The sequence below is a fragment of the Thrips palmi genome, unplaced genomic scaffold (assembly GCF_012932325.1).
Source record: "Thrips palmi isolate BJ-2018 unplaced genomic scaffold, TpBJ-2018v1 HiC_scaffold_17, whole genome shotgun sequence".
NCBI lineage: Eukaryota > Metazoa > Arthropoda > Insecta > Thysanoptera > Thripidae > Thrips > Thrips palmi.
In genome coordinates this window covers 3509339-3531103 of record NW_023144626.1, presented here as the reverse complement: position 1 = coordinate 3531103, position 21765 = coordinate 3509339, and the positions used below count along the sequence as shown (strand labels likewise).

The following is a 21765-nucleotide window of genomic DNA, read 5'->3' as shown; positions in this document are numbered from 1 at the left end:
GCGGACAAGGGAACACCGTTTGTCGGAACACGGCGATCGAAACGGGGCCGCGAACGCCGCCAATGCAAACCCGAGACGAACCTGAGGCTGCGGCAGATGGCCGTCGAGAAGACGCAGTAGATGATGGGGTTGGCGGCCGAGTTGAGCGGCGCCAGGCTCTGCATGAACGTGGCCACCGCGATGTTGGACTGGGTCTCGGTGATGAAGCCGTAGGCTTGCAGCAGGTCAAAGAGGATGTAGGGGCACCAGCACACAATGAATACTGCAGACATGAAAGACGAGTTGTTGTTGTTGTTGTTGCCACCCTCCCCGGAGACGGAGCGCCTGCGAACCACGGGGTAGGCAACACGGCAAGACAGCCCCGCGTGACGGGCGGGCCCAGCGGCCATCCGCAGGCGCTCCTCCAACTCCATGAGGATGGATCCCTCTTATTATTTTCAACTCGCGATGTCTGTGTGCACTTACCAAACACGATTCCGAAAGTCATTTTGACGGTCTTGATCTTGGCCCTCGGAATGATGCCTCTTGAAGAGGCGCGTCGACAGTCCATTTCGAAGTCCGGGACTTGTTCGCCGTCTTTGCAACAATTTTTTTTTAAAGTAAAATATAAGTCTGACAGGCGCTGCTATTCACAGTCACAAAAATGAAGGCATTTGGAGCTCACTGAGGTATCGCCGAGGCGGCATGAGTAGCTTGCTCTTGCTCCAAATGGTGAGGACGATGACGAGGTAGCAGAAGCTGATGATCAAGGCTGGTGCCAGGAACAGTAATATGCTCACAACGGACATGTACAGCTTCCACTGCCAGGGTTCCAATTTGATCCAGCACTGCATGCGGCCTGAAACAGAGCAAGGACACAAAATTTAAAATTTCAGTAACCGAAGCAGGGTTTCCTTCATTTGAGCACTAGGTGCAGGCGTCTGAGTACAGCCAAATAGGTTTTTTCAATAGAAAAAGGTGTTTACCTTGAATCTCTTTCTCCTCGTACAAGACGATGATGGGCAGTGAGAAGATGGCGGAGAGGGTCCAGGCCGTGGCCACCAGCATGCGAGCGCGCCGCCCTGCCGCACAGCGAGAGCAAGGTGTTAGCGAACTCGGGGAAGTGGGAGGAGAAGTCATCCCCTGAAGTAGGCCAGCCATTGTGCCCGTGTTTGCGAGCTTGACTGCAGCCAAATCAGCTCACTAAGTCCCAAGTCGTTTGTATCCAGAATATGACTGGTTTATGCGTCTTTGTCTATATAAACCATGCCTGACGACGGGGGGGACTCTGGGAAGATTGAAATACACCGGTTTATCCCAGCAAGAAAAGTTGGTCCGCATTTCCGTCACATCCGTCCGTCGGTAAAGTTGGCCACTATATCAGGCGGCTTTTCGTGTCGTTGTCACATCGGGACCGGATCCACCAGAGGGGAATGGGGGCGAAGCGGGGCGACCCGTGTGGAGCGCGTTTTTATGTTTTTAAGCACCTTCGTCGAAGAATGAGTAAGCCTGCCTCGCCGCGTCCGCATCCCAGGCGGACGTTCCAAAACTTTCCGAAGGGAGGGTTGTGTGAGAGTGCAGTTGGAGGGTCGGAGGGCAGAAACAGCCCCCAGCACGTCTCACCTGTTGCTGGGCCGCGGACGAGAGCTTTACGCTTCGAAATCGCGATCCCCGGGTTCAAAAGCGACTGACTCGTGGATAAAAAGTGCGGTCAGGTTGACAGTGATGGCGCGACTCACAGCTGCCCGAGAAGTTCATCGGGTGGGTGATGGCGTCGTAGCGGTCGATGCTCAGGGCCACCAGGACGTAGGTGGAGGAGTAGGTGACGACGCACTGCAGGAACTTGATCATCTTGCAGGCCACGTTGCCCGCGTTCCAGCTCACGGTGATGCGCCAGATGAGGTCCGTGCCCACACTGATGAGCCCCACCGACAGGTCTGCGAAAAGAGCGCGGTTAGTTTAGAGACACTCCATTGGCCGAGGTCCTGGAGCACGTCATGATGACGTCACGAACGGCCTACCCGCGATGGCGAGGTGCGTGCTGAAGAACCTCATCCGGGACTTGCGGCTCTTGCCCATGGAGAGGGCCACCAGGACGGCGCTGTTGCCCACCACGATGAACACGAACAGGATCCACAGCACCGTGATCTGCTCCGTCTGAGGACAAGGCGTTGTGGCGGTCAAACACAGGTTTACGGACACCGGGCGGCCAGCCCGCTCTGCTAGTCTGGTGCCTTCTGAGGGCGTTTCAGGAGAACGGCCAAATACGAGAACTCAATTCCCCCCACTCAAAAACACCCCTTCGCCCACACAAACACACTCGGAAGCATCGCGGCAGACGGCCACGCCCGATGCCCAGGGGGGTGAGTTGTTCGTTTCTTCTTTTTCCCTCTTCCCCATTTATTTTTCTTTTCGTTTTTCCCGTGCGACGTGCGGCACCCGCCCGCAGGTACCACACCGGTCTAAGCTCTGTTTATCCCGGATCCCGACCATCTGGGGAATCTGGGGTCCCGGGGGATGCTAAGGGCCGGCCGGTGGCCCGCCAGTGTGGTGGCCCCGCAGTGGTGGCCCTGGATGAGTCTCTGCCCGAGCAACAGCCCCGCCACTGCTAGGACACTGGCCGGAGGGCGGCTGGCCCGACCCTAAGCCCGGCACATTTCCACGGGCAGGTCCAGCCGGTCCAGCACGGCGCGACCGCCCACACCGTCCTCGCAGCGGCTCTGTTTGCAGATCGGACGCGGCGCGGAAGGCAGCATCGATTTAGATTTTAATGTGCGATCCTTTACTTTCCCAGCCACGCCCTTGCCGCACCGTCCGCTACCTGTGCGGGGCGGCGGCGCCCCGCTCCCGGGGGACCTCCTCGGCTTCGCGCGCCGCGGGAAACAAAGGCTGGGGTTGCCCAATCCATTCCAGCAAAGCGAAGGGGAAGGGGAGGGGAGTAAAGCAGGCAGGGGTTGGGCCGAACTGGCCGAACTGGAGGATATGATGAGAAAGTCAGCTGGTCGACGCCCTCGTAACTCCAGCAGCACTGCAGCAGAGCCGTAAGGACTGTCAGTTTTGTGGATCGGAAACAGTAACAAACAAAAATGTTTTTTTGGTGTGTGTGTGTGTTTTACGAAAGGGGTCGGGCAAGGGGGGTGTACTCCTTCCCCATATTTTCCCGAGGTTCAGGTTTTATCATCGTTTCCCTTAATCACCCCTTGGTCCAGCGCAGCAGAGAGAGCGCCCCGGCCGCGTCCTTGACGGGGATGAGACGATAGCCGACTTGTCCGGGCCGAGCGAATCCGAACGGGACAAGCCGGCCGAGCGGCGCAAGTGGACGTCCTCCTTGCGGATTTGCGTGCCTGATTTGATTCGTCGCTCCGTCTCTCTCGCACCGACGCGGGGCGCCCCATGAGTGCGAGAGAGACAGAGCGACGACAGCGCGGAGTCAGTCGTCGCCTGCCCACGGTGCTCGCGAGATCCAGCGTGAGGTGAACCTGGTGAAGCGGAGAAATGGTGGAGAGAGGGAGAGAGGAAGGGGGGGATTAGAGATGAGAGAGCTGATAAGAAATGAGGGGTGCCCCGGCGGCCGGCCCCGCCCCGCGCCCCTACACTGGGGTGGCGTGGCTTGGCGTGGCTTGGCGTGCTCGAGGACTCTCCTGCGCGCCGCGCCGCCAGCGCCGCCTCTCCCAGTTGGCGAAGTGAGGCCGCGATGTTTCCTACTCGCAGCGACCTGGCCGCCCCGCCCCGCCCCGCGCAAACTTGCTGAAAATATATTCGGCAGAAAAAGCGAGACAAAAACAAGATTGATGCAAGCGGCGCCACCGTTTTGTCTCGGCAAGGTTCTCAACCTCGGAATGCGTGTATGGGCGCGAAAGGGTGGGGCGGGGAGGGCGGCCCTCGGCCCGGCCCGGACGGGGCGGTGCGGCGAGGGCCAGCCCTTAAACTCTTTATGGTGCACTAAAAGTACTTACAATGTCAAGGGGCGCAGGGTGGCGCGACCCGGCCCGACCCGGCCCGCGCGGCCCGGCTCACCGTTCGCAGGGTATCTCGCGCGACATCGCGTAGCCAGCGCAGTCCGCCCAGCCACGACTCGCGAGGCCGCGACCGAGCCGTCAACGCCGTCAGCGCCGTCGTCAGCACCCACGCCACACAGTGGGCCAGAAGACCAGTGGAGGCGGCCAAAATTATGGACGCGTTTTGAGCTCCAGAGTCGCTAAATGGGACTCGAACCGAACGTGTGACCCAACCAATGGTTTCCTCGTTCGGAGAGCAATCGATTGGTGGGGTCACACGTCCGGTTCGAGTCCCGTTTAGCGACTCTGGAGCTCAAAACGCGTCTAGAATTTTGTCCGCCCCCCACCGGTCTTCTGGCCCACTGTGCACCGGCATCCCCGCCGATTAGGGCATGTCCATAAACCCCTCGGGGGAGGGGGGGCACACTGTAGGGGGAGGGGCCGCATGGGATGGACACTGGATTGATTCCGCACAGCGCTTCGTCGCTCTGTCTCTCTCCCCCACGGCACGCCCCATGAGTGCGAGAGAGACAGCACACCGTCCGAGAGCAGGCTGCAGCGGCGGCCCGCCGCGCCGCGGACTTTGATTGGGGCACACAAAGAGCCATGCTCGCCTCGCCGGACGACGGGGTCTGTTCCGGTGAGCGCCACTCCCACGCCAGCCAAGCACTTCCGCCAAAATTACCAGCATTAATTCTAATTGCTTTTCCACTCCATTCTTTTATTTTGAACTGAGTGCACGTTTTGATGCACTTGTTTAGACGGAGTCCACGCGGGAGTCCAAAATAAGACGTTCTCGAATGGGACGAAACATCGAGGCCGACTCTGTCCCGCCCCGCCCCGCCCCGCCGCGCCGCGCCCCGCCCGCCGCGCCCGCCCCGCCCCGCCGCGGTCCAACAAGCCGATAATACCCCGAGATGAACGGCGGCACGTCTCCATCAGTCTGCATTAGAGGTGGCCGCAACACAGGGCGGCAGCGCGGCAGGGCCTCGGCGGCGGGGCGAGGAGGTCGCTGGACGCGGTGCCGACGTGTGGCGACGCACCGCCACGCCGCGCCACCACCCACCAGGCCACCACCCTCCCCGACGTCCACCTCCCACGCAGTGCGAGGCGCAGCGGAGCCGGCACATTATCATAAACAGCAGGAAAACAGTTTCGCCGTGTTTTTGTCTCTTTAAATGGAAAATAAAAAGACAACACGAGGAGTCGCTGATGTGACGCCCCTCGTGGCGAATCGAGTCCACGCTGTGAGTGGCATAGGGCCCCGCACAGTGTGCGCACACCCGCAGCGCGCCGCAGCGCCCAGACGAGTTAATATGGTTCAGCCGAGTGGGCGGGGCGGGGCGGGGCGTGCAGGCCCACGCAGCCTCTCACTGTAACGCGCGGCGCGGCAGATCCAAATCCCCACAACAATACTCACGTCCCGAGAAAGAAAAGAATCTGTCACGTAAGCCACAGAGGCCATATTTTATTTGTCAAAGTGTGGCGCTAGACGTGCGCAACGGCGGCGCATTCGCTCGGGCCGGCCGGCCGGCAGGGAAGGAAGCTGTGCCTGCGACGCACATCGGTCGCAGTCTACGGCTTGTTGGCAGTGCAGGTGGAAGTTGAAGAGGGCACTGCCGAGAGGCACACTCGGTTCGAGTCCTATTTAGCGACTCTGGAGCTCTGCACGCGTCTAGAGTTTTGGCCGCCTCCACTGGTCTTCTGGCCCACTGTGCGGTGCGCGCATGGCCGCACGCCGCACGACTCGTCTGGCCACCGCAGAGGGAGTCTCAGGCACTGATCTGCTTTGTTCCGAAGCCACAGCCTTCAAAGTTCCTCTTACGGCCACCCACCCAACGGCCAAATTTCCTCTCGCTGTCTGATTGGCTCGGAACAGTGTGGCGGTTTCGTCGCTCTGTCTCTCTCGCACTCATGGCGCTTCCCGTAGGGGTGCGAGAGAGACAGACCCTCGGTCACGTGTCTGGCGACGCGACACTGGCTAGCTGGGGAATGCAGTCGGCGATGTCGTGGCCGGTTGGCACCCCTAGCGCCAAGCCCGGCGCGGCCCGGCGCGGCCCGGCGCCCCCACTCGCCACTTTCAGACTTAAAAAAAGCGTCGTCAAAGTATGTCATCACGGACGTGGCGAACGCCGCCCAGAATGCGCCGCTCCGGCTAGTGGTTCTTTTGACCCCGCCCCGCCCCGCCCCGCCCCGCCGCATCGCGGGAAAGTTCTCTTTCGGTCCTCTTGTTGGGATTTTGCCGAAGCGATGATCCCCGCCGCATCATTTTGCAGAGGCATGAAACTAAACCACACGCGCAAATAAAAGGCGACACCATCGTGTCCACTAGAGTGACCAGCACTCACTGTCCGCCGCAGGCCGCGGAGCAAATAAATAAAAATGAGTGAATGAATGAGTGAGTGTCCTTTCGCTTCGCGTCGAGAGGCGGCCGGGCTCGCGCAATGTCAAGCCCTGGAGTCTGGAGTGGGCGGCCCTGAACTTGACGCCTCCTTTTTCCAGAGGAAAAGTGAGTTATATCGCAGGGATTCGCCAAATGCCGCGAAATAAAACAACGGGATAAAAAGTAAGTTTTCGGCCTTGTTTGGGTGCAGTTGAGAGGCAAAACAAGTATTTTTGAAAGAGTTTGAAGTGCATGATGCTGCCGTTACAAGTGGCCTAGGCTCATCACACATGGTCCCCCACCCCTCCACCCGGAACTGGAAACGCCAGCTAATCCAATTGTCGAGGCCAGGGGCCCTGGAGCCGCGATCCTGACCAGAGACCCCCGAGCGCAGACGGTCGCGACGCGACGCCGGCGAGGGGAGGAGGGGGAGGGGAGGGGGTGGAGGGGTGGGGGAGGGGGTTGTATGGCCGCCGATGAACTCGGCTAGTCGCCTTTATAGTGTGCAAGCCCCGGGCCCTGGGCCGGGACGTCAGCCCTATGGCCGGGACGGGTAGCAGCTCGGCGATCGACCGCACCGCCTAAGCGATGTGGTCGAAAATACGGTTACGGCGCGCGGCTCTTGTCCGCGCCGGCGGTGCGGGCCGGGCCGGGCCGGGGTGCTCGGACGGGGCGCTGGGCAGCCAATGGGCAGGCCGCTTGTCTCGACCGCCCACGCCCGTCACGTACCAGGGCCAAATACCTAGGCCAAAGCCTTGAGGTTTGCCTTGAGGCTTCGACGCGACACGCCCTGGGCCCTGGGCGCCCTCGGCGCCCTCGGCGGCTCGGCAGGGTGCACCGCAAGGACGAACTCTGACCCTGGGCCGGGGTGGGAGAGGCAGAGAAAGTCTTTGTGCTCCGCCGGCTCCACGCTCGGCTCAGCGCGGACGCCGGTTTATGGCGCAAAATCAAACTACCCTGCTGCCGCTGCCCTTACAGTGGCCTTACTGCCCCTCGCCACGGGGGTGGAGCTCAACAGCCCCTCCCTTGACCTTCGGCGTGCCTCCCACTGCCCGCATCCGGGTGCCTGATCTCCTCGTCTACGACTCCCGTACTCCCGTGTTCTCGGACTGGGAAAGACAAAGCTCGACGGGGAGGCGTTGTCTGTGGCAGCCCCGCCGGTCCTTGAGCGCACATGCAGCACCAGCAGCACCAGCAGCACGCACTGCGCGACGTGCTTTCGGCTTCAGCGCCGCGGCCGCGCCGTGTTATTCAATTTGGGCGAGGCCGCCGTCAGCCCTCGGCGCCGCCCTCCCCCTCCCCTGCAAAGTGTTTGCTTTCAGGTTGGCGCGGCCGCGCGGCAGGTAACTCCGCGCCGAAATACCCGGCAAGGCACTCCCTTCCTCCCTTTCCCGTTGACGTTGTTTGTCAAGTTTTACTACTCCGCGGCCACGACGTGAGCCGCCCCGCCCCGCCCCGCCCCGCCGGCCGGGCGCACAGTAGCCGATGAGAAATTGCAGCCGAAAGAATCCAGAAATAATAGGAGAGGGGAGGAGGGGGAGCGTGCGGCACGCCCCGCACGCCCCGCACGCCGCGGCCAGGCCCTGGGCCCGGCCGGCTGCCCGGCGAGCACGTACGCCGCCGTGGCGTGTCCGGCCGTGTCCCGGCGTGGCGCGCTGCCCCGGCGCCCCCGACCGCACCCCCACCCCCATTCAAGCGTCATTTTTTTCCCGCACCGAGGTTCGCGATGGTCGCCCCGTCGGGCGGCCCGCCCGGCCCGCACGGCCAGCACGGCCAGCACGGCCAGCCACCGAGCGGCGTCTTTCTTTTGTCCGTAATCTCGTTTTTGATTTTACCCCCGTCGGCGCGCTGCGCGTGGTTGCCCCCATCGGGGGCGCGTTCGAGAGCGCAGCCGTCACTCCCGTTTAGCCGCCGCGGGTGCACCGCGGGCAGCAGGTTTCGAACGCACCCCTTGGTGGCGCAGCAGGATCAAATGCGCGCCAAAGTCAAAGTGGTGCCGAGACGCACGTGGCCGCCGCAACCCGCCCCGCCCCGCCCAAGCCATGTCGCCGCGGCTGACCGTGCCGCCGACGGCCGCCCTTCGAGTCTATATCGGTTTCTTTTCGGGGACGCCGTTTTCGCCACATTAGTCATTGCGGCAGGGCGCCGCACGGCGCGGCACGGCGCGCACACTCGCCTCATAGTAGTAGTAGAAGTTGATGTGCGTGTTGTGGTCGGTGAGGTTGAGCTCGAGGTCCTGCAGCCACGAGTCGGTGAGGTTCCAGCCGACGGCGCGCTCCAGGTCCTTCTGGCCCTCAGCGTCCATGGCCATGGCTGCTGCAGGCGGAGGCCGCCGCTGTGTTCCGTCCAACACCGGAGTCGCGACTCCTCCGGCCCCTCCGGGCGGGCGGTGCGGGTCCGCTGTTCATCTCATATCCGGACCTGCCGACACAAAACACGAAAACAAAGCGTCAAAGTCGGGGAGGAAAATCGCGTCTCGGGGGAAGAAGGAGAACACAGACGATGAAAAGGGTTCCAGTCACGACTGCGCGCCGAAAGAAAATGTGTCTGACCGTCAAACCTACCCCCACCCCGCACCCCTCGGGCCCGTTCAGTCCCATCCGCCGCTGCAGGGTGAGGCAAAAAGTATTTTGGCGAAACTTACGTAAAGTATCTCACAGAGATTCGAGGACGGCGAGATGACGTCAGTCTGGCCATTCAGACTCACAGTGCCGCCTCGCCTCCGGCTTCCCCCGATCGTATCGCAGCCCGAGGAAGAGGCACTGATTAAAACATTAAGTGAAATAGGGCACCTGCTGGCGCGAGCTGGCGCGCCATGGCGAGGCGGCGCGTGGAGGGCGCGCGGCCCGGCGCGGCCCGAAACGTGCAGGTCCAGTAATCCTATACGGCCAGGTGGGGCAGGGCCGTGGCAGGGCCGTGGCGAGTGGCGAGGCCCCGGCACAAGGGGACCCGCCCTGGGCGGGGCGGGGCGGAGCATTCCTCATTATGTCTTCATCGCTGCACGGACAATCATTTGCCCCGCGCTGAAAAACTGCCCCAAACGAGCGCGACGCCGTCTCCTCTAGCAATGAGGTGCCCCTGGCCCGCCCCGCCCCGCCCCGCCCCGCAGCGGCTCATTTCGCTCATTTCGCGTGTCGCGCCGTTTTCTTTGCTGCCTCGCTGCGTTGCGGTTTTGTTCGTGTTTTTACGATCCTGTCAAAAGCGCCAAGCGGTGAGCCCTCGCCACTCGGCGTGCACGCCGGGCTGCAAGGTGACTCCGAGAAGTGCTCTGTCTCTCTCGCACTCGTGCGGCGTCTCGTTGGGGTGCGAGAGAGACAGCGCGACGAAAGTTCGGTTCGACATCGGCCTGCTGCGCTGGGGCCGCGCCGGGCCTGTAGACTGACTGATTCCGAGAGTCGTTCTTTCTCTCTCGCACCTATACGGAACGCCCCTTGAGTATGAGGGAGACAGAGCGATGAACGCGGAGCTCGGAATCGGTCTGCTGCGCCGAGAGGCCGGGAGCGACGCGGTACTTTGGCATTCTCGCGAGGGCCGGCCGGGCCTTGCTTGATTGAGCGGTGCGTGCGCCGCGACGCGACGCGAGGACCACTACACGAGCACGAACACGAACAAGAAGGGGACAGGGCGACGCCATGGCGACGCACACGCGGACAGCGGCCTAAAAATCGGACGACCGGCCTGTGCCTGCCAGCGAACCGCACAAACAAAAAAAAAAAAAACGCAGCACAAACAGTTAGGAAGCAGTCAGCACTTACATGGCTGCGAACACTTTGCGCCGGAACCGATGACTACTTTGGTTCTCCTCACTCGGTCGTGTGGGTCGATGGTTTACTTTTCAGTTGGTAGACCTGACCCGTTGCGAACGTTTGTTATGTTGGTGGTCCTGCCGGGTGTTGTTTGTTGTTGTTTTGGTTCTTGTTTTGAGCGTGCGTCCCACGCTCTTCGCTTTTTCATTTCGTCCAAAAACTTTCGAAACAATTATTGTGGTTTCATCAGCCGTGAAAATCAGAAATCAAACTATCCAGAAGGAAACGTGTAAGTGCGTGTTGTGAATGGACATGCGCGCCTGTCGCTGCATTGAAGCTTAGTAAAGTGTGCTGAGGGGCGTCTAACCCTATCATCATGGTCTGGTCTGGAAGCAACATGAAAGAATATAGAGAGAAGTCGTCCTTTATTGCTTCTTTACCTCAGAAAATAGTTTGGATTGTCTTCAATTCTATGTGTTTTATTTCCAAGTGCAGTGATATTGACTTTCAAACTTCTTGTGATGAATTGAGTTAACACAGTGGATTATCCTCTTCTCACCGTTGCTGTGACAGGTATGTGCTGTTTTAGTTTATGATATTGCTCAGCAGTTTTCAGCAGTTTTAAGAATGTAACTATCTTGCCAAATATATTTTCATGATTGCATGCTTGCAGCCTTATGATTGCGCTGATATTTGGCATGTAACAAGTACTCTATTCATATGAGTATTTATTGAACGTATTCTTAACTGGTCTCATTATATAGCAGTACTGCTGACTTTGATAAGTGCACAACATTTACGGTTTCTTGGATAACTACACATAAGTCACTGCATGGTTTAAATCATCTGTGGTTTTGTACCAAGTGCGCAGCAAAGTTTTCATGGCGGGGAGGTTTATATTTCCTTTGCTGCTGCTACTTCATGACCATGGCAGGCAAGCCAAATTTGCCACCGCAGTGACTTCGTTTTTCCCGTCGTGATGCCGCTCCTGGGCTTGTTGATATTTTCTCCCTGTGTGTGTGTGTGGGGGGGGGGGGGTAGGTGTGTGTGTGTGACTGAGTATTTTTTACGGCGCGTGTCGTGTGTATTCATGATGATGGGACGTGCAAGCATTTTGCAACAGGGTGCACGGTGGTGCACGGCAGGCAGGGGCCGATACAAATAATTTTCGGCAGGGAATGCATTAGTCGGTGATGATACGAGCCGGGGCCCCACCGAGGCCCCCACACGTTGGAGGGAATGCACGAGCCGTCGTCCGGCTGTCACAGTGTCACAGCCCGCGGGGCGCGGCAGTGAATCTGCCGCCCGCCACTCGTTTTCCGAGTCTTTTTTTTTTCAGGGGCGAATACACCGCGTGTGCGGCAACGGGCTAATTTCCTCCGTTCGCTCAGTCGGGGGGAGTCCGTCAGGGCGACCATTAACTTGCGTCTGAAATAGACAGACGCCCGCCTGTCAAAAGGGCGCGGCTGCCTCGCGTTTCATCGTTTCATAAACACGGCACTCGGGAGGCTCGCGCTGTTCCGCGGGGTCAACCAGGAACTCGCGAACCCTTCCCGTCAGAGGGCGCGCTAGGGCTCCACGCCGTGCCCCCGAGGGACGTCATCCGAGGCACATGTTGAGGCTGGCGCGGGGCGGGGGGGGGCGGGGCGGGGCGGGGCGGGGCGGGGCGGGGCGCTGTCTGACGGCATGGAGTGCTCGACGCAGCCACCATCCGATCTCCTCCCGTGATCCCAGCAAAGCTGCAAAGATGTCTGTCTGTCTGATGGCGTGGCGTGTGCAGCTGTCCTGCCAGTACACTGTCAAGTGGCGTGCTGCTTACAGTGGCGTGGACCCCAATTACGCGGCCGTGCGGTATTTATTTTGGCCGCGGCAGATCTCCCTTCATACGACCAGTCATGTACCGCCCGGCTGCGGGCTGCCTCCGAACGGGCTTTGCTCTGTCTCTCTCGCACTCGCGGGGCGCGCCGCACAGTGCGCCAGAGACAGAGAGCTGTGTTCGGAGGGGTGCGGGTATTGCGTGCCGCCTGCCCTGCCCGCAACACTGTCGAGTTGTCCGAATAACGGAGGCGGGCTGGGCGGCCGGGCCACGCAGGGCGGCGTGATCAACAATGCGAGCCCTTTCGATTACCGCCAATGAGGAGCGAGGAGCACCCATTCGTCGTGGACGTCGTTCGCCCTGGAGCCCCGTTGTCTGGGACGCGTGTCGAGGGCGACTGGGGCGTGGGAACTGGCTGGCTGCTGCTGTGCTACTCTCCAAATCAACAACATTTGCTCCAGTCGGCTCCAGCCCTCACGGGATTTCGCTCAATTATTTCCAATGTAAAGTCCAGGATTTTTAGGGCCAGCTTCCAACATAAATGTACGTGGGGTTTAGTTCGAAATTTCACAATGTCGCGATAGTCGACGAATTCGCTGTTTGTTTTGCCCGATTTTTCCTTTATCAGTGTAGTCCCGAAGCCGCACTAGCCGTCCCTAGATTGGCGGGGCCACTACGGCGAGGCGGCGCACCACTTTCGTTTTCCGTAGCGATTGTTCTCCATTGTTTCTCCGGGCCGCTCGGGCCGCTCAGCGCCTGCGAAGTCTAGGTAGGCAATCCCGGAGTACACGCGCGCGCGCGGAGGGACCCCGTGGCCTACCTGCCAGGCGCTCCCTTCATGCGTAATTCATCGTGCGGGGCGGGGCGGGGCGGGGCGGGGCGGGGAAACTGCCACCGCCAGCCCCAACGCTTCAACGCGCGTGCGTTTCACCCGGCCGGTTTTTCTCCCGTCGTTATTGATAACAACCTCAAAGTTTGGGCGTTTGACGCGCCGCGCCGCGGGGCGGGCAAGCAGTGCCGCAGAGCGACCAGCGAGTCTGAATGGTCTGAATGGTCTGAATGCAGCGGGCTGGCCCCCGTGGCTGCGTCGGTCACGTTCCCGGAGCGGCGGCGGTGCGGCGGCCGAGCGTGCTGGCAAGCCTGCCTCTGCCTGCACACTGATTCCGAGAGTAGCTCTCTCTCTCTCTCTCTATTTATAAAGTTCTGCGTTTTTCCCGTTCAAAAGAGCGCCCCTTGGATCATCTCAAACAACCCCTTCACCCACTGGCCAGCTTTCCCGCAGAACGATCAAACAACAGCAGCAAAAACCAACAACAATAACAACAACAAAAACGCATGCCTGTGCGGCAGCGGCACAACAACGAAAACAACAACATGAAAAACATCAACAATAGCAACAACAAACGCAGTGGCAGCGACACTCCGTGTGCGGGCCGTACTCGGACAGAGTGCATCGAGAGCACGGAGAGAGAATAATGCATAATGAGAGGGCGTGCTGGCTGTCACCGCCTTGCATCGAGTTGACAACTGTCGCCGGGCAACAATTACAGCCCGGGTAATTAGCGTCAAGTTGGCAGTGGCGTGGCTCGATTACCATTAAGCAAGGAGGGGGCTTCGAGGGGCAGGCCGGCAGGCCGCGGATTAAATTAGGAATCAGAAAAAGACAAAAGTCCCGCGCCAATCATTCCGAGCGCTGGTGGAAACGGGACCCGCACCCCGCTTGACTTTGATTGGGGTGTCAAAGGATATGTTCCGTGAGCAAAGTTGAAAGGCCCCGTCCCACATGGGTTCGCTGCTTTTGAAATCGGAAATCGGATCAGCGTCATGGAATTCGGGTTAGGCGGGGATGCTGTTGCACTGGTAATGCAACAGGAAAGCACTCTCCATTTTAAAAAGTTGCCGAGCGGCAAAATCATTCGACTTCCGGTTCGCGACACGTCGCAAGGCGTCGCAAGGCGGCGGAAGATTTACGTTGGAGTGGCTTTCCTTGCGCGGCCCGCGCGGCCCGTTCCTGAATTCCCGCAGTGCTTCGGGGAAGAAACACGGTGGCGGCGAGCGTATAAAACGTCGTTGATTTGTCAAGTTGTCTCGGCCGACGCCACCACACTCGTAAAACGGCAACCGCCCCGCTGTCTTTGTTTTTGCCTTTGTTTTCTGTCTCGAACGCATCCCGCGGCAGGACGAGTGCGTGACTGCAGCGGGGTGGGGGGACGAATGGTACCTGACCGAGCAAAATGCACAAGGCAAGCAGTGAGTAGAAAATGCCTCTCGAACTGAAGAGACTGCGGCCCAACAGCCCCGCGGCTCGTGATGCGGTGACTCTGTGACTGCGGAAGCCAACCTGTGGCCACGCATTTCGTCCCGAGCGAGGTTCTGGACCACCCAGCGCCGCGCCGTCTCTCTCGCACTCACGCGGCGTGCCGTGGGGGTGCGAGAGAGACGGCGAGGTGGCGCTTCGTGCCAATCTGCCTCTCGCTGCTCCCGCTCAATGGAACCTGACTAAGCCGGGAGACGAAACGGGGGGCCTGCTCTGTCTCTCTCGCTCTCCCACGGGACGCCCCACGGGTGCGACAGAGACTCCGGAATGGGGCCGGAACCCTGCGGGGAAGACAGCCAACAAGCACTGCGTCGCAGTGCACGTGGCGCTGCTGGCCCACTGCTAGAAAAGGCTCCATTCCCACAGTGGGCCAGCAGACCGTCGAGGCGGTCGAAATTCCGGATGGGCTTTGTGCTCCAGAGTCGCTAAATGGGGCTCGAACCGAACGTGTGACCCCACCAATGGATTGCTCTTCGAACGAGGAATCCATTGGTGGGGTCGCACGTTCGGTTTGAGTCCTAGAGTTAACGACTCTGGAGCACAAAACGCGTCCAGAGTTTTGGCCGCCTCCGCACCGGTCCTCTCACCCACTGTGCGGGGGGACCACCACGGCCACCCTCGGGACGAGGCGAGCCACAGATCGCGCCTGGACCAATCAGAGTCCGGGCAGCATGACGCGGGGGCGTAGCAACCACTCGTTGCCACACCCTTTATGCTCCCTTCCCTCATTGACAACAAATATTTGTTCCGCTCCCCGCGAGAACGCGAACTGCTATTGTCTCGCTGGGCGCCGCGCAAGTTGTTGGGCCGCGCGGGGGCGGGCGCTGTTGTGTACGAGGGAGTGTGTGTGTGTGTGATTGTGTGTGGTGTGTGTGAGCGAGAGTGAATGTGGTCCAAGTGGCGCCTCGTTAGCCCGTCCAAAGTCACACTCCGAACGACTCATCGTCCGTTTACGCCAAGAGGGGCCGACACTTCAAGATCAGCACTGCCAGTGTACGCGCAAAGAGTCTGCTGTTGCAAAGCCCCGCGGGCCGAGCCCTGCACTGCGTTTACATTATCGATCTTCGAGAGCCCGTGCTTGCACACACACACACACACACACACACACACACACACACACACACACCTACCTACGCGCACAGACACTCACACACCGACACACGAACGCGCTCCGTCCCTTGTGCCCCGCTTGTGACCGAAAAAGCTGCGCTGCGCTACACTGGATGGTCTTGCCCGGTCTAGTCCGGAGAGGAAGCGCCGAGCGGCGACTGGTCCCATCTCCATACTGCACCGCAACGCAGCGCCGCTACGCCGCCACACCGAGCAGCGGCACCATAATAAAGTCGTTAGTATGAGAATGTCGCCGTGGCACCGTGCCTATTGCCTCACTATCTCTCTATTTCCCTCTCTGTCTAGCCAACTCGTGCCGGGACCACCTTTCTCTCCATTCTTGCCCAGTCACCGCCGCGGATGTCCTGCCTGGATTTGCATATCCTGCAACATCTCTGTGCTGGAGACTGGTAACCTGGTTCCTATTGAAGCCTGGTCAATTCAGCTGGAGCATCCATGCCTGGGTTCCTGATTGAGCTTGGCAGGGCCTGGAGTGTCTTAACGATGACGCCTGCAGCTTTGAACCCTGGAGCCTGGAGCCCAGACCTTATATGCAGCCTGGAGCCTGCGTCCTGGAGGCAGAACTCGCCGATCTGGTGGCCCACCTGGAGGCTGTCTCTGCCTCTGTCTGACCCACGGACACTCTCTTTCCCCTACCTCTCTCTCTGGCGGGCCAAGCGCTCCTCAGTGCCAAAGATGGCTGCACAACCATTAGTTGTTGGCACTTACAAGCTGTCTGCGTGTGACGTTCGCTCCAAAATCAGAGTCCAGATTCGACAACCGGGATGGGCCGCTTACTGAAAAATTGCCGGTTAGTTGATGGAGGTGGTCAATAAGTAACCTCGACAGTCGTTTCAAATTAGCCGCCGTTGGGTCCCACTCTAGTCGTTTCCTGTGTACTCTACGCTGTTGCGGCTGTGGCGGGGCCTTCATAACCGTTCAGGTGTGCGCGGCGTGCACGGCGAGAGTGGCGAATCTCACATCTCCGCCCGTCTTCCGCCAAAAGCACATGCTAATTGTCCGGACATGTAATTACTGAAGGTGTGTCGCGTCTTGCGGTCTGTCTGTCTGTCCGTCCGTCCGTCTGTCTGGCCGAGGTGCGAGACAGGCGGACGGAGTCACGCACGTTGTACTCCCGCGCAGGCACACCCCCTTTTCCTCGCCGTGGAACACCCACTCCGTGCTACCCTCAAAGCTTCCCAAAGAAGCCGTTTTGGTTTTGCTTGCCAAAACAAATCGAATCGGTTTGCCCTCACTGCCGCGTGCTTCGGAGCAGCCATAACTTTTACTCGGGACTAAACAGTCTTTCTGTTGTGGAGCCATTGCCAGCTATGAGACGCTGTTTGGATTCTAGCGCCCGAATCAACTTACTAGCGGAAACTTCCGTTGATCCTCTCTGTAAATGGGTGATTTGACTTTACCTTCAGTCCTCCATGCAACACGGTGATCCAAATGGACCGCTTATGCAACCGCAAACCAGCCGGATTTCGATTAAATTTGCAGTGCCGTGGCTTACTGACGGCCCCCGCAGCGGCAGGTGGTTTTGGGTTGCTTTAGGCAGCTCCGCCGTCATCTTTTTATTTTTGTTATTAATTACCGAACTGGCCGACCGGAAAGCTGCAAGCAGGCAGCCATTGGTGTGGAAGTGAGAAGTCTCTCCCCGTTCCCACGGCTTGGTGGTACACTGCCAAGAGGCGCGGATGCAAACTCTCCTCCAGTGGACTGACCGGGACTGACACTTGGAGGTTTTGCTGATATGACTATACGTGGTCCAGAGCGGCCGAGACGTCTTCAAAGCAGCGTTTGCGAGGAAATGGAAGAGATTCATACGTTCGCGACGCGTAAGGTCCTTCAGACCGGCGTGTCGCCGTCTTCTTCGGGCAGGACCAGCTCGTCCTGCGAGTCTCGTTAAGGTGCGCGAAGGGCGCTGAGAGCCACTGGCGGTAATGCTCCCTCTCTTCGTCGGGTCGTTTCTAGCCGATGACGGATGACGGCGCTGCCGTGGCCGCTACCGGCCCGGCACTCGCTCTGTCTCTCTCGCACCGCCCCAGCTGCGCCCTCGTCAATACCGGGGCGCCTTGGGCTTGCAGTCATTTGCCTCGGATCGGGCGCGTGTTCGCGGAAAGAGAGAGACTGATTGGTCAGTGACATCAAAAGCGCGGTCCTCTGGGGCGAAACCTTTCTCCGTCACTGGGCCAGCTTTTCGGTGTGAGTTCGCTTGAACGGGCCTGCCGCTGCCACGTGCGTCCGCGTGCGTCCGCATTGGCGTTTGCATACCAAACCACTGCCAGAAGACAGAGGGGTCCTCGAACCGAGAACACCGATAGCGTGCCAACTCGAGCACTCCGGCGGCGCAGTCTGTCTTAATTTGTGCCGGGTCGCGCCTGTCTTGTTCCGACGATGTTGTAAAGAGTTTGTCTAGGGAAAGAGATGGTCTGACGTCATCCAACGCCACGTGCTGCAAACTGACCCAGCGCGTCCGAACGACCGTAGCTCAGCGAAAGTGTGTTTTATACCCTTTTGACGAAACTTTCCACGATGACAGCCGAACATTATCCAATAAAACGTATTGAAGCACGCGAACAAAAGGCGGGCCGGGATGGCCGTCGAACGGGCTAACCGGTTGGCTCATTGGCGGCAGCAGGCTCGGCGATCGGACACCGATAGGCCGCAACTTCGCTCATTTGTCTGTCTTATAAGACTGCGCAGGTCACCGAGAGCCGCGCGAGCTCGGACAAAGCGATTCCGCCCCGTGTTCTGTCTCTCTCGCAACCGTGGCCCCCCATTAGTGCGAGAGGAACAGAGCGACAAAGCGCTGCTTGGAATCAGCGTGCAATGCCGCCTGGCGACGGATTTCTCTCCCAGCCTTGCACCTCCTCCAACCTCATTATAAAATTCCGCCCCTAAAGCCAGCGTCCACAATGGATTTCACAGAAAAATGGTTCTGCCGGACGGTCGGGTTTGCGGGGCGGGCGTAGCGGCTGCGTCCGGTGCGGCAACTTTGCAGGGAGGGCCCCGGAGCGTCGCCGCGACGCCGCTGGCTGCCCACACTGCATGCACCGCACTGATGTCGAGGGTCTCCCCCGCCCGTGAGAGCGAGAGAGACGGCCGTCGGAATCAGTCGGATTGACAGACATATTACGGCGCCCCGCGCGCTTGGCGGCCACGTCCTGCCAAGAGCGGTCCTTCATTCTTTTTCGCGCCGCCCGGCTGTCGTACGTTTCTGCAGAAAATACACGAGCGTGGTGGGGGCGCCGCCGGGCCGCGCCGCCGCCGCGCAGTGTAGGCTCGTGCCACGCCACGACGCGCCGCGCCACCGCGCCACGCCACGCCCACCGACGGAGCGGGTCGCACCGACTCGTGCCGCCCCGCACTTGTTTTGAATGTGTTGGCGGCCATCACGCCGTCGTGTTAAATACCACGCCGGCGTGCCAAGGCGTGGCGTAGCGTGGCGTGGCGTGCCGGGGGTCGTCTGATTCGGCCAGAGACACTGTCACGCCGAGACGCCGTCAGGTCGGAGTCCCGGGTGGAGTGGCAGGTGCCTGCTGGGCTGCAACGGCACGCCGCGGAGGCGCTGATGGACCTCAAGCTGGATAGGACGGTGGACCAGCAACTGATTCCGAGAGTCGCATCTGCCTCTCTCGCGCTTGTGGGGCGTCCCGCTTGGGTGCGAGAGAGGCAGAGCTGCGACAATGACTCTCGGCATCAGTCTGCGGCTGCGACTGCTCGGCAGGATGAAGCAGGCGGGAACCGGAGCTGGATCCAAGAGAGAGAGAGCGAGGGAGAGAGAGAGAGAGAGAGAAGAGAGAGAGAGAGAGAGAGAGAGAGAGAGAGAGAGAGAGAGAGGATGGCGCCGCTCGATGGATGCCATTATCGCCGCGTCTCGGTCACCCAGCCTGTCGATTACATAAAAAAGGAACGAGCGAGGGAAAAAAAGAACGGAATTCGCCTGATGCTTATTTACACGCGTGCCGGGCCGATTCGGGCCGGACCGTCTTGGACGCCACCAGGCCCACCAGGCCCACCAGGTCACAGGCCGCCACCATCGGCGGTGAGGAAACGGCGGAGGGGAGGGGGTCGTCTCGGACGATGCGAGTGTGTGTGCGCGTGCGTGTGAGTGTGTGAGCCGGGCGCGAGCGTGTGTGAGTGAGTGTGTTAGCGTGACATCCATCAAATAAATGTGGCGACGTTGGAGACCTCAGCTAGCGCCACCGCCCCCCGTTCGCGCCCCTCCCCCGCGCCCCCTGCCCCCCCTGCCCGCCGAGGGGCCCGCCGAGGGCCTGACTGCCTCGCACCACCATCAGGGACCTGTTGGTGGCTGAAAGAATATGCAGAGACGCCACGGGGCGCGCCAAGCAGGGCGGGGCGGGGCGGGGCGTGCCAGTCGCTATCCGTCTTAGTGTCGTGGCGATGCACGTCGCTCTCAATGAGTGTTGAGGGGGGTGGGGGGAGGCAGCCGCGACGCCGACGGGGTGGCTGCCAACTACTCTGCATGGTTTTGCATTGGGGTTCCTCTATCGGCCCAGTCGTGTCGAGTGAGTCAAGTGCTTCAATTAGAAATCGAATCCACAGCGCTAGCTTTGCAGCTATAGTCACCCCCGTCCCCAGGGGGTGGACGTTGTACTCTGGAAGGTGGGGCAGTTGCCGACACTGGCATGCGGCCTATTGACCATTGAAATGGAACTGGCCGAAACAGCCAGCCTGCCGCTCGCAGCAGCAGCGCTAACAAGTCGTTGTGACAATGACGGAGAAGTTCTCGTGCTGCGGGGCAGGCCCGGGGCAGTGCCAGTGGGCAGGCCGGCGTGGACGCGAATCTACATCGACAGTGGTATTGTATATCCACAGGCCCGCCGGGGTTTGCAACGTTATTTTTGGTTTGCGGCTCAGGCAGGCGGGCAGGCAGGCGGGCAGGCAGGCGGGCAGCGTCGCCCCTTCGGCTTTTCGCCCTTTCGGCACCCGGGCAGTTATTTCATTTCCCTTGCGAAGACGTATCGGTGTAGGCGTGTCGGCGGGGCGGGGCGCAGTGGGCCAGAAGACCGGTGGAGGCGGCCAAAACTCTAGACGCTTTTCGAGATTCAGAGGTCGCTAAACAGGCCTCGAAGTGAACGTGTGACCCCACCAATGGATTCCTCGTTCGGAGAGCAATCCATAGGTGGGGTCACACGTTCGGTTCGAGTCCCATTTAGCGACTCTGGAGCTCAAAACGCGTCCGAGATTTTGGCCGCCTCCACCGGTCTTCTGGCCCACTGTGCGGGGCGGGGCGGGGGCGGGGCGAGGCGTTCCTCTCGTATAAAGTAATCCCCGTGTCAGGTAAAAATGCCTCGATTTCGCCCACAATACTACATCCCGCCGCTCGGCTCATGTCCAGAGAGACTTTCCGAAGCGGTTTTGCCCGGCGTGACGTCACGCGCGTCTTGCTTGCTCCTTTTCGTTTCGTTTTATTTTTATCTTTTTATGCATTTTTTTCTCATTTCACTCGCCGTTGCCGCTCTGTGGAAGGAAGCACCGGGATTGCCTCGCCCTGCCCAAAATACTGTCGCAGACCGTCGCAGACTGCGAGCTTGCCGGGCCTGCCCCCACCCAGCTGCCGATCCATAATATATAATTCACAAAAGAGCGGTTCGATTTTTCAATCGGCCGACGGGCGCGGCCTCAACAAATGGGCTTGCCTTCCTGGTGAACCTGTCATCGCAGCGCCTCGCGTCGAACATCCCCGCTGTCGACGGCTGCCTGTGGCCTTTCCGTTGTAACGAAAGATTGGTCGATATGTGGGACATGATACTACCACACTGCCAGTCGGGCGGCGTAGCGCGGTGCGGCGTGCGTTACGCCTCGAGCGCTCGTGACGGCCGAGTGTGGCATCGTGCAGGGACCGTCGTGCGGTGACTGTCTTGACAACAACTTTTTAGTGCGCTCACACACACACCCTCACGCCTCTACGCACTCCCAACCCACACACACACACTCACATGTACGCATGTATACTCACACCTCAACCCCTTCTCCCTCACCCACACGGCCTTTGCATACTGCTGTCACGCTTGAATGGCGTCTGCGCTGATGAAGGCGACGTAAACGTCCCTCCTAATGGAGACGATTCGAGCCTCGTGCTTCGCCCCCACCCCGCCTCACCTTCCCCCGCTCCCCTCCCCGACTCTTAAATTAACAGGATCGCATTAATGTCTCTCGCGGTGGGCTTGCCGTGGCTTGGCGTCGTCACCGTTACACAAATTCCAGGCTCTGTCACTCGCCGCGCGACGCGTCCGCTTTATGCGGACCCGGCGATGCAATGGAAAGGAAGGTGATGAAAGCGAGTCGAAAAGAGAGCAGCGGAATCAACGCGGACGCATTCTAGCATCTTGCACGGCGATCAGTCGTTGCCCGGCAACTGGCCCGTGGTCGAGCAACAAGTTCTT

General features: G+C 60.0%; 1 protein-coding gene across 3 annotated transcripts in view; it reads right to left on the bottom strand.

Moving 5' to 3' along the window:
* The window catches only part of LOC117643322 (cardioacceleratory peptide receptor-like), a 40680-nt gene that overhangs the window by 2489 nt on the left and 16426 nt on the right, over window positions 1–21765 (bottom strand). The window contains exons 1-8 of one of the 3 annotated variants that reach the window (XM_034382164.1): window positions 10116–10216; window positions 8537–8781; window positions 2001–2136; window positions 1719–1916; window positions 966–1061; window positions 665–838; window positions 466–576; window positions 82–262 (exon numbers count right to left, since the gene is read on the bottom strand). In XM_034382164.1, coding sequence (XP_034238055.1) covers window positions 82–262; window positions 466–576; window positions 665–838; window positions 966–1061; window positions 1719–1916; window positions 2001–2136; window positions 8537–8671 — 1031 coding nt within the window. In that variant the 5' untranslated portion in view covers window positions 8672–8781; window positions 10116–10216. Of the gene's footprint in view, window positions 1–81; window positions 263–465; window positions 577–664; window positions 839–965; window positions 1062–1718; window positions 1917–2000; window positions 2137–8536; window positions 8782–9004; window positions 9123–10115; window positions 10217–21765 lie in introns of those variants that run through there. The other 2 variants (XM_034382165.1, XM_034382163.1) reach the window with 2 other exon arrangements.